This window comes from Carassius auratus, unplaced genomic scaffold (genome assembly GCF_003368295.1).
Source record: "Carassius auratus strain Wakin unplaced genomic scaffold, ASM336829v1 scaf_tig00214186, whole genome shotgun sequence".
NCBI classification, from domain to species: Eukaryota; Metazoa; Chordata; class Actinopteri; order Cypriniformes; family Cyprinidae; genus Carassius; species Carassius auratus.
Genome location: NW_020527548.1, coordinates 641,405 through 653,656, shown reverse-complemented (window position 1 = coordinate 653,656; position 12,252 = coordinate 641,405). Strand labels below are relative to the sequence as shown.

The window sequence follows — 12,252 nt, the reverse complement described above, 5'->3', positions numbered from 1 at the left end:
GATAACATCTATCAACTTTTATTGAAAATGACAATAATATCAAATATGTATAAATAATACATGGTATATTTATATTACGATATTAGATTTTTTTTATAAAAGCATATATAGCAGTTTAATAATTAATTATTTAATATAATTAAAATATAAAATATTACATAACAGATTTAAGTGATATTGTATCATATTTGTAATTGTAATATTCAATATTTTATAATATTAATAACAATTATTTTCTGGATTCCAAGAAAATTAAATAGAAAACTTGAGAAGATGCACACAATACTAAACAATTGGAAGAAAAAAAAATGTATTTGCAGGTATTTTTAATTAAATTTTACTTGATTATTAATATTTTTTGTAATCTGTTGCCATAGTTTCATTGATTAGATACAGTATACTGTATCATTTTCTAAAGTGCACAGACAGGATTAAAAAAAAACTGCATAAAACTGCTTCCTGGCCCAAATTCATTACATTTATGCATTTGGCAGAATTGTTTATCCAATGTGACTTACAGTGCATTCAGACATCATTTTTATCAGTTTGTGTGCTCCTTGGAATTGAACCCATGACCTTGTGTTCCCAGCTCTATTCTCTAGCAGAGCTACATAAATTACAAGATTTACTGACAGATGTTCCTAAGTGAAATGTAATGCCCTTATTCTTTTCCGATGTCAATATAAGGTTAGATACTGCATGATACAGTGAAATTATAGGTTTTTTCAAAGCTGGACTGTAGATCACCTTACTCCTGTGGCAAACCTTATTGATTCCCATCTAGCAGATTGATAATATATTTGCCTCTGCTAATGTGTGAAGAAGGCCAAAGATAAACAGCAGTAAAATTCACATACAAATAAAGGGCAGCTTTAACTGCCTGCATTTACTGACTTTCTCTATATGTCTCGAGGCAAATATCGATTGATGCCCATGTCTAAACTTTTCACTCCCCATCCAGCCTTGCTCATCCCTCTGTAACAGAGCAATATTTAACTCTGCTGTGGTTTCTTTACATCTCTCAGGCCTCCATGCATTATCCATAAGCCAGGTCTTGTCTGAGATTTGGGAGTGTGTAATCTGATACAGGTGAAGTAGATTGTATTGCACTGGATTAATCCGCTCTGGCTAACCAGGGGTGAACGAGGCGGGGAGGGATCGCATCGATTTTCTGATTTCTCTCAAAGCAATGTACCTCCATCCCCCCTCAACAACACAACTTAGACTAATGGTTATTCAGCCCAACACTTGCAAGCTTTGGCAAGGATTAGTTCTCATTGAACCAGGACTGGATGCTAGGTACAGATGTTGAGGAGAGAACAGAATAGATGACAGCACCACGCAACCTCGTTTTTCACACTGTTTCCTACAGGAACAGGAGGGGAGAAAACGCAACCAAACCCTCTTGTCACGCACCACAGGATCTATATCATACAAGAGGGTGAAAAGTTTAATCACCTCAGATGGAACCTGCACTCCAGATAGATTTTCCCAATGAATATCACACTGAGACTCGAGAAGCCACTGACAACTGGCCTATTGTAGTTATCTTAATAGTGGGCAGGTGTAATCACTCTGATTGGTCTTGATCAGTTATGCAGCCCCATACAGAGCAGACACATTGTGTTTTGACACATTCCTTCCATGGCAATCATTGAAATTTTGTGTGACCTGTGCAGCATACACCCTGGTGCCGGTTTGTGGTTTATCCATCCTCAGACCACTATTGGTAAATTCTCACCACAGGCCTTGCTGTTTCAGAGACTCAGTCACCTTGCCATAATAAATTGGCCCTTGCCATAAGACACAATGATCTTTATCTCTGCCCACTTCTCCTTTATCCATCATGTTGATTACAAGAACTTTACCTTCTAATCTGTACAGGTCTTGTGCACAAACAAATGAATGAATGAATGAATGAACGAACGAACAAATGACTGACAGACAAAGACAAGATAATAGCTAGATAAATCTAGGATAGGTTCATTTTTGAAAGTCATTTTTTATAAGTTTTTTTTTTTTTTTTTTAGGCTTTGGCTACAAAAAAGCTATTGGACATTTCTGCTTATTGCACAGGAAAAAAAGATACAGTTAAATGATCATACATTGACCTTTTCTGACAACATACCTTTTGATTCAAAACCTTACAGTAACTGTGATAAATTATAATCCTAAAATAACATTGTAGTAACTTACCTGTTTGACAACTAGCTCTGATCTCGCCTATAATATATGTAATGTAATATTACAGTATGTAATAAAATTAAATAAAACTAATTTATTCTTTATTATCTTCTGTATTTCTGTACTTCTAGAATTATTCTGTATTTTATACGGTATTTAATACCCATTGTGTCACTTACACACAACAGAGAGGTATGAAAGTAATACAATTTTGATATAATTTCATAGTATTATGATTTCCCACCTGTTTTACTCTTGCTCATAATAAGAGCTGATTTAAGGTGTATGCTTCATTAAATGATTCAATAGTGATAACAGGTGTCTTCTAGGTTTTCATGAAACTAATTTACAAAGTATAATATTAAACCTCTACCTGCAGCGCACACAACATTTGATGACATTATATTGCGGATATGCTTTGAACCCACTTGATATATTTGTCTTGTTTTCAATGAAGTTCATGGTTTGTGAGAAATGATGCCAGCATGAAAATTATACTCCTACTTGCACTATTCTGTTTGAGGCAAATAAAGATGGGAGTTTCTACTTTCATTATTCTTTATAATGAAATATTCAAATCCCACAGAGCCCTGGGAAAAAAAAGTACAATGAATTTTGCATGCGATGAGGCTATTTCTTAACTGAGGAAACGAGTGAAAGCATCTCAGAGGCACATAACTCATACAAGATTGTATCTAATGTTTGTGACATTGTTCTCTAATCCAAATTAATGAAATCAACATCAGGATGAAAGGTGAACACCATCATTTTGATAGTCCATCAAGTCAGGCGCTCAACAGGCATAAAGCTGTCATTTCTACAGGAAAGTAACAAATTTTACAACGAAACTAAATGTAAAAGCTGCAATTTGCAGGCCATTATTGATACCAATCATACCAGTCCATTAATGCTGGTCCATTAAGGTTTTAAGCATCATAAGCCATGAACCAAGCTATGAAGTGAATAGTACATACTTTTATTTGAAGCAAAAATAAATAAATGAATGGAAATTAGACAAAAAGACAATATTTCAAGATTGTGTACTTAATGGCTTTAGTGAGAAGTAAAGATCTACAATCCCATGAACCATTGTGAATGAAAACAAGTGAATTAAAAATTATGGAACAATATAAAACTTGTTTGTGTTACTTCGTGGTCTGAGCTAAAGATCTTGCATCTTGGGTAATGTAGTTTTTCACAAAAATTCCGCTATTAAACATTGCTATTTTAAAAATAAGCTGAATTCATGCAAACAGAAGGGTTCAACAAAAGCACAAAAGCATTTACAATTAATTAACAACCTTAGAGCTCACAACAGGACCTGTTGAACAGGTATGTCTTTAAAGGGGACATCGGTTTTCCACAATTTGGTATGATTCTTTAGGGTCTTCATGAAATGTCTGCAATACTGCCTAAAACAACACCCTGCCTTGTCAGAAACAGCTCTGTTCACAGAGAGACATTTCGGTGCTTGTCTCTTTAAATGCTAATGGGCTCTGTTCACCCTGCCCCTCGCTTCAGTGGAAGAGGAAAGGCAATTTGCAAATAATCATAAAATTATAAAATGTGAGACTTACTTCTGGAAGTGCAGCTGGATTACAGACAGTGGGTACTTGTCCATCCTTGACTTTTAACTTTTTAGCAAACCCTGCCTTGAATTGTCCCTCTTCTGAAAGCAGTCAGGTGTAAAATGATTCACGCAGATCTATTTTAATAGATCACAGTAATACACTGTGTTTTCAGCGGCTCAGATGTCGGGGGTAAACAATGACTGCTTTGTTCATTCTTACATCCGAAAACAAAACAACTTTAGGAGTTTTGGAGACATTCTTGCTGTGACGTTAAAACAATGTGGACTGTTTTACAGCTCACTCGGGGTGGCTCTTAGCTAAAACGGCAGTGTCTGTCAACAGTTATAGGGGCCTGCGCACAGTGACGTCACTTTGCCAAGAATCTGTGAACGGCTTGATCTGAGAAAGTGCTTATGATTTTTGGGGAGTTAAAAAAAAGCACTGGATGGATTTTTATCATTATAAGGTGGTTGTGTACACACTGCTAACACACATTTAACCCTTTCATGGTGTTCGGGTCTGTGTTTTATCCTATTGTCTGTGAGAGTGTGAGTGTAAGTGTTATTTTTATGTTTCTGCCCCTGCTGTTTCATGTTGTAGTACTTTAATTAATAAATGTGATCTAACAAAGGTAAAGGGAAGATATTAATCATATATGCTGTTTATATTGCATATAATTGGGATGTAAACAGTAAAGATCTGTTGAGTATTTTGACATAAAATGTTTGATTGTGTTGAATTAAAAATAAAAAATGGAGCAGGTCCACCAGACCCACAAACACTGCCTGAATTACAAAATGATGAACACCACAAAAGGGTTAAGTTCAAACACCATCCATTTTGCATCAGGTGTCCCCTTTAAAGGTTTATCAGTTATTATTAAAAAAAACGATTTATACTTCCGGAGCTGTACTGTTGCACCAGAGGTCTTACTATTGGGAGATGAGAGGCTCTGTATTACTTAGTATTGGAGAAAGCATAACGGTCAACTTGGATCACGTGTGCCTTAATAACCAATCAAATTACAGCCTTGACATCATTGAATTGTGCCATTGGTATGCCAATTACGGGTGCCTAGGAATAAATGAAAAGTGTTGTAAGCTGTATTCCACCTGTCACAAAAAGTCAATGAATTCTCATAAACATGTTCAAGATTGGATGTCGATTCATTAAATGATAAGCTGTTTTCACACAAAAGCTGTTTCACTAGTTCACGCTTACATATAATTAGCTGAGGTATGGTATGCGTATTTGGCGTGCTGTCCGGGGAAGGGCTCCGAGCTCGGGAATTGCCCGAAGCTAGAGTACCCCCCCTTCCCCGTATATTGTAAAGTGAACTTGAAGTGAGGAGATGGGGTGGAGGAGGGATGCTGATAAACCGTCAATGGATAGAGGTAAGTCAGCGATATTTATACTGTGGGATTGATTACTTGATTGTGGTCCACCTGTGATGATTAGGCTAAGTATCTGACGCGCTCCTCCCGAATCTTCATAGATAATTACATTTCACTAGTTCACGCTTACATATAATTAGCTGAGGTATGGTATGCGTATTTGGCGTGCTGTCCGGGGAAGGGCTCCGAGCTCGGGAATTGCCCGAAGCTAGAGTACCCCCCAAAAAGGCAAATGTACAGGAGGACAGCCGCCAGTTTAAAGAATGCCCCCCAAAAAGCAGAGTACTGGCGGGGGCTGATTTGGTTTCTGAGAAGTTATCTCGTTGGCAGGCTGGAAGGGCCTACGTACTCCGGAGGGAGCGACTTGGGCGTTGAGAGAGTAGGCCCTACCAGCTGCAGCTAGTGAACTACGTGGTTGTTGGCGCCCGGTCGGTAGGGCTCGGGCCGATGCTCAACTGGAGTTTTTTTTTTTGGCGTTGGATCGGTGAGCCCTGCCGGCCGATGAGGAGGAGCGGCGTGGTTGTGGTGCCCGACCGGGAGGACCCGAGTTGCCTCGACCGGAATAGGTCACGGTGTCGGCGTACGGGCCCTACTGGCTGATAGCCCCTGCTATTCAGTGGGTGAAGGGCCTAACGCTGACCGAGAGGGCCCATGAAGCCTCCGACAGGAGATTGAGACTCAGGATGACGGACGTCTGGGTCCTCTCGGTTAGGCAGATAAAAAGCTTTTGGGCCAGCCGACAAGGAGGACTCTGGCAACATCCGAAGGGAGATCCCGACTCACGGCATCGGCTGGATGAGATTCACTTGCGGCTGGCAAGCATAGGCCCGTCCGGGAGACTCTCGCCAGACGTCTGAAGGGAGCGCACGCGACAGACGGGTAAGCCTCGGCGGACGGGGAGGGTTGGAAAGGAAAACCCGACTGGGAGGACTCTCGCAGCATCCGATGGGGCCTCAAACTCAGAACATCGAACGGGTAAGCCTCGCCAGACGGGGTTAAAAGATGTGAGAGTAGCTGAGGGTAGCTTTTTTTTTTTTTTTTTTTTTGCAGGATTTGGCGAGAGGACGAGACTCGTGGCGTCGGACGGTTAAGCCTCGCCTACCGTCAAATGGAAAGGTAAGTTGTGTGGCCGAGAGACTGTTGCCGACGTTCGAAGGGAGCACACACATCGAACGGGTAAGCCTCGCCGACCGTAGGGTGGAAACGTAAAGCAAGTCTGACCAGGAGGCTCTCGCCAGCGTCCGAAGGGAGCACACACATCGAACGGGTAAGCCTCGCTGACCATAGAAAAGGAAAAGGTAAGGTTGTCTAACCGGGAGGCTCTCGCCGGCGTCCGAAGGGAGCACGCGCATCGAACGGGTAAGCCTCTCCGGATGGCGGACAGAAAAGGTAACGATAGGTGGCCAGGAGGCTCTTGCCAGCGTCCGGCGGGGACAAACTGGGTGAGCCTCGCAGGCCGTAGGTTTAGAAAAGGTAAGTTTGCGTGGTCGTTAGGCTGTCGTCGGCGTTTAAGGGAGTTTGCTACTCCTGGCAAGAGACGGTTTAGCCTTGGTGACCGTAGGGAGGAAAGAGAGTTATTGTGTGTTAGGTACTTGCAGCATTTAAGCAGCTTGCTTGTAGGTTAGTAACCTGAAACACACAGTAGGGTCGTGGTTGGCTGGCCAGGAGGCTGTCGCCGGCGTCCGATGGGAGCACTCACATCGGACGGGTAAGCCTCGCTGGCCAAGGGTGGAAAAGGTCAGGTTGTCTAGCCAGGAGGCTCGGACCGACGTCCGATAGGAGCTTAGCTCCAGGAATCGAACGGGTAAACCTCTCTGGCTGAAGGACGGAAAAGGTTGTCCGGCCGGGAGGCTCTTACCTTCGTCCGACAGGAGCTTAGCTCCTGGATAGAACGGTTAAGCCTCGCTGGCCAAAGGACGGAAAAGGTAAGGTTGTCTAGCCGGGAAGCTCTCGCCTACGTTCAATGGGAGCCTTGACTTTGGGCGGGTAAACTTCTCCGTACGAAAGACAGAAATGGAAAAGCAGGTAGCCGGGGGCTTTCACCTACGTCCGAAGGGAGTGTGAGCTCCTGGCAACGAACGGGTAAGCCTTGTTGGCCGCAGAATGGAAAAGGTGAGGTTGTCTGGCCGGGAGGCTCTCGTCGGCATCCGAAGGGAGCTTGTGCTCCTGTCATCGAAGAGAGAAGCCTCGCTGGTCATAGGATAGAAAAGGTTTAGGTTATTTGGCCGGGAGTGTGCGGCTGGAGTCGGCGGTATAATAGGATTTTTTTTTTTTTTTTTTTTTTTTTTTTTTTTTTATTTATGGCCGATGAGGGTTTGGTGGGCTTTCTTAATGTGAAACTGATTTATTCTGATGTAGCTTTGGTATGCTTCTGAGGACCATCTTCCTAGAGTTTGGATTTGTTGGTTGGAGAGGCCTTTTTGTGCAGCTGAAGTTGCTGCCCCGATGCGGAATGAATGGGTGGAGAAATTGTTCGCTGGGATGCCTGATAATTGCAGGACGCATTTGAGGTGTTTTTGGAACCAGAAACGAGTGACTGGTTTTTTGGACTCGTCGGTGAATAGGGGTTCGTGTGGGGATTTTGCCTGGGAATTTCTAAGGTGTAAAAAAGCGAGGACAGATTGGTAAGGCTGGATTGGGGAGGGGAGATTGAAGATGTATATGAAATGGCCTTTGTTGGTTTGGTCTGTTTTGCTTTGTTTGATTAAATAAGCGATTGTTTCGTCATCTAGTATGGTTAGGTCTGACACGGTGGGGTTGATTTTAGGATTAAATTTGGAAGAGATCGTAAGCTCCGAGCACCTGAGAAAACCGAAAAAAGCAAGGATGAACATGGCGTCGAGCGTGCGGGCAATGCTGAGGGGTTGGTAATTTGTGCGGAGGGTGTGGATACATTTTGTGAGGATATCTAGCGTTATGGGTTTTCTGGTGTCTGGATGGGTGGGCTGGGATCGCTGGATCCCTTTGATTAGGAGGGAGGTTTGTGAATTATTTATTTCGGGTGAAGGAGCGCCGGTCATTAGTTTGTGAAAAAACTGGACTCCGCTCAGGTAGCTTTTAATAGATCCGACTTGGAGACCCTTGGTGCCGTTGAGGAACGAAATGAAAGAGGTGATGGAGAGTAGAGAAAAATCTGGGAAAGGGATGTTATAGGTGAGGTGAAATGACTTAAAGCACCTCCATGCAGTCACGTATGACTGGAGGGTTCTGGGAGAGACTGCTTGGAGAATATAGTCCAGTGATGCTTCGAGGAGTGGTTTTAGAGGGTGAGTTACGGGAATATTAATTCTGAATAGTGAGGAACCGGAGTGGGGAATTGGTCCGCCTCTGGAGCCAGCGTCCTGAATTTCTGAAACAGAAAACGAGACAGGGAGTCAGCGATTTGGTTTTCTGTACCTGGGACGTGCTTTGCGCTAATTATGAATTGGTCGCATGCTGCGATCCATATAAGGCGTCTAAGGAGAGGCATGAGGGCGGGGGAGTGAGAACGGCCTTTGTTTATGCACTGAACTACGGCTTCGTTGTCGCAGTGCACTAAAATGCTTTTAGTTGTCCATTCATTGCCCCACAGGAAGGCTGCTACTACGAGGGGATAGAGCTCGAAAAGAGCTGAGGACTGGGTCGAGTCCTGCATCTGGGGGGGCCATGTGGACGCGAACCAACGGCCTTGGTAGAAACCTCCGAAACCAATTGAGGGAGCCGCGTCTGTAAACAGCTGCAAGTCGATGGGAGACGAGATTAAATTGTTGTAAAAAAAAGAAAGCCCGTTCCATTGTCTAAGGAACAGGATCCATAATTTAAGTTCGTCGCGGCATGCATGGGTTAGGGGAATGAGGTCCTCGAGCGCGTGAACTGATGATGCGAGTGTTAGAAGGTGCGCGATGAATGGGCGTCCTTGTGGAATTATGCGCATGGCGAAATTTAAATGCCCGAGCAGGGAAAGAAGTTCGCGTTTAGAACAACAAGGGCTGTCGAGGAGGGTGGATGAGACGAGAATTATTCTATCAATCTTTTCCTTTGGCAGGTAGTCGAGGTAGATGCCGAGGAACTCTATGGTTGTGGCAGGACCCATGGTTTTTTCCTGAGCGATGGGAATCCCGAGCTCGGAAAAGACTTTTTGGACGGTGAGGATATGGGCGGCTGGGATAGCCTTAGGCGATGAAATGACCAGGAAGTCATCTAAGAGATGGATAATATGTGGGATTGCGTAATTGTTGGAAAGGATCCAGCAAACGGCTTCTGATAGCATATCAAAAATTTTGGGGCTGCTTTTGCATCCGAAGGTTAACCGGACGGCGAAATAGTATTTCTCGAGCCATCGTATCCCGAACAGGTGCCAAAAATCCGGATGGATGGGCATCACTTTGAAAGCAGAAGTGATGTCTATTTTTGCTAACCAGGCTCCTCGGCCCGCGATTTTAATCAGTTCGACTGCCTGATCTATGTCTTGGTATTTGAGTGAAAATTCGTCGAGGGGTATCAAGCTATTGATGCTCGGGACTGTAGAATTATGCGGAGATGACAGGTCTACTATTAGGCGTTTCTTACCAGAAAATTTTCTCGTAGCCACTCCGATTGGGCTGACTCTGAACGTTTTGAAGGGGGGGGTATTGAAGGGCCCGATCATGAAGCCTGAATCGACTTCTTTTTTGATGAGGTTAGCTACTATATCGGGCTCTGCGAGGGCGGATTGGAGATTACGGCAGACGGTGTTTTGGGTAAGCTCGCAAACGACGCCCGGGTTAAAACCGTGTTTGAGACCAGACAGGAGATAATTAGTAAATTCTTTGTCGGGATGGTGTGCTAGTTCAATGGTCATGCGAAAAATATTCACAGGAGTCGATAGGTAATTTTTAGATTTTTTATTTACGGCTTTATGCACGGGGCAAACTATGCGTGCATGAGCACCGCCACAGAACTTGCAGGAGTGTAGATAGCGGCAATGCTGTCTGATGCATTTCCCGTTGTTGAAGGCGATACATAGCTGGGTGCTTTCTTCTCCTGGTTGGGCTAGGCGTGAGTTTGCTGCGGTAACTGATTTTGGGACATAGCTGGTGGATTTTGCCGGGGGAGTAAGAGAGTGTTGGGTTGCGTCCGGGTTTATTTGTGGGCAGGTTGTGGTGGAGTGAGCCACGGACCTGCAGATTGCGCACGAAATGCTCCTACAGCCTAGGAATACGCGACTGTGCAAGTCGGAGTCGATCGCTCCCCAGTAAGGGCACTGGTTCCACTGAGCTATTCGGATGGCACATTTAGCGGAAAAAAGCTTGTGGTAGGTGTAGAAGTGCCCCCCTCCGTAGGACAGCGCGAGTTCGGCTATTATAGACAAATAATCGTTTAGTTCGCGTCGCCTGTGGGGGAAGGCTGAGCAGATAATCTCGGTGTAGCGGTTGAATGCGATGGTGAATTCGGAGAAGGAGAGAAGTCGAGATGAAAGGGGATTTGGATTTTTTAGCGTGACTGAGAAGTCCCCGCAGTCTATTTGGCGGTTTGAATCGGATGTGGGCAGGAGAGAAAGGAGAGACGAGAGATCTACATCCGCACCTGCTAATATCTGTGCCCGAATGCTGTGGGTCACTTGGGGAGGTTCGAGGGCGACAGCGTTTGATGGGATGGGCATTGGTGTAGCAGTGAAGAGTGAATGGGGGGATTTCGCTTGGAGGAGGGTGGTGGCGACAACTGGGGGCGGAGCTGTGTTTGGCAGCGATTGCGGCCAAGCGCTTGCTTGAGCCGCGGGCCCGGAGTTTGAGGCCGCGGGTTGCGGGGCTGGGTTGGGCGGCCAGTATGGCCAGGCAGTTGCTTGGGCCGCGGGCCCGAAGCTGGGATGGGCTAAAGTCGAGGCTGTGTAAGGCGGCCAGTTCGGCCAAGCGTTAGCATGAGCGGCGGGCTCGGAGCTCGGTAGAGCGGGAGGCGGGGCATTGTGTGACAGCCAGTTCGACCAGGCGCTAGCTTGGACCGCGGGCGCGAAGCTGGAGGAAGCGGGAGGCGGCGCTGTATGTGGCGAACTGTTCGGCCAAGCGCTTGCCTGGGCTGCGGTGTTGGTATAGAAAGTTCCGTATGGAGGGGCTGCGATGGGTGGAGGAGGCGGCCAGGAGCCTCCTTGGGCTTCGGCGCCCTGAGCTGTTGGAATTGGAGCCGCGGAAGGAGGCTGAGCTCCGGGCGACGTAGCGAGCGCCCTTGCGGTTGGAACCGGGGCGCGGCCTAGGCTTGCTGAAGGCCTCTTGCTACGGCTTGATAGCCGCTGCGAGCTAGGCCTAGCGGCGGAGGATGGTGGAGTGCTTTGAGGCAAATTCTGAGGTACTCCTTTCTTTTGCCGTTTCTTTGGTACGGGGGTAGACTGGGGAGAAATGTTATTATTTAGATTTTTTGTATACAAGTCATACAGTTCGGATTTGTTTAACTTGCTTGATGGTGTGATGTCGTTTTTGGACAGGGCCTGCCTCAGACTCGACACCGTCCATTTGTCGATTGGCGGAATCGTATGCCTGGCCGAGCGGTAGGAGGACGCAGGGGAGTCGGCCGCGGTTCTCGCCGGAGGCGGCGAAGGTAGGCCTAGGCGTCTTGGGAGGCGAGTAGCTGCTCGCGCCGTACCGCGCCCGCGGGTTGGAGCCTGGGGCTCGATTTGGTTGCCACGCCGGGAAGGGGTGGCTTTGGAGCCGGCTGGCTGCAGTGATGGGCCTGGGGAAGAGCTGGATGAGTCTTCTGACGAGGAATCTCGATTTTGGGACATGGTGCATGCGGACCAAAATGCTGATAAACCGTCAATGGATAGAGGTAAGTCAGCGATATTTATACTGTGGGATTGATTACTTGATTGTGGTCCACCTGTGATGATTAGGCTAAGTATCTGACGCGCTCCTCCCGAATCTTCATAGATAATTACATTTATTCAGCATAGTGAAGCCTCTCCTCCATTGACATCCATTAAAAATAAAAAACCTCTGGTCTCCTTTCTCACGTACTGCCAAAGCAGAAGCGTTAGCATTAGCCATTATGTTTTTTTGTCTAAAGGCTGCAGGCAGGTTGCCTTCTAGTGGCTTTTGTTGCACTCTATTAGAATTAAATTTGAAGGATCATGTGACACTGAAGATTTGAATAATTGC

The 12,252-nt window shown here is 45.5% G+C and overlaps 1 protein-coding gene across 1 annotated transcript; it reads right to left on the bottom strand.

Annotated features, from left to right (window-relative positions):
* Window positions 1–7,442: 7,442 nt before the first annotated feature.
* Window positions 7,443–11,886, bottom strand: LOC113091466 (uncharacterized). Its single transcript, XM_026257018.1, has 2 exons — window positions 11,551–11,886; window positions 7,443–11,486 (listed from the first exon to the last, which is right to left on the bottom strand). The coding sequence occupies exons 1-2, from the start codon at window positions 11,884–11,886 to the stop codon at window positions 8,421–8,423; spliced, it is 3,402 nt and encodes a 1,133-aa protein (XP_026112803.1). The 3' UTR covers window positions 7,443–8,420.
* Window positions 11,887–12,252: the final 366 nt, after the last annotated feature.

Excerpts from the sequence above, each read along its gene's own strand:
- LOC113091466 (XM_026257018.1), bottom strand. The coding sequence starts at position 11,886 with ATGCACCATGTCCCAAAATCGAGATTCCTCGTCAGAAGACTCATCCAG. Across the intron at positions 11,487-11,550 it reads GACATCACACCATCAAGCAA|TCTACCCCCGTACCAAAGAA; the intron begins GTTAAACAAATC and ends ATTTCTCCCCAG.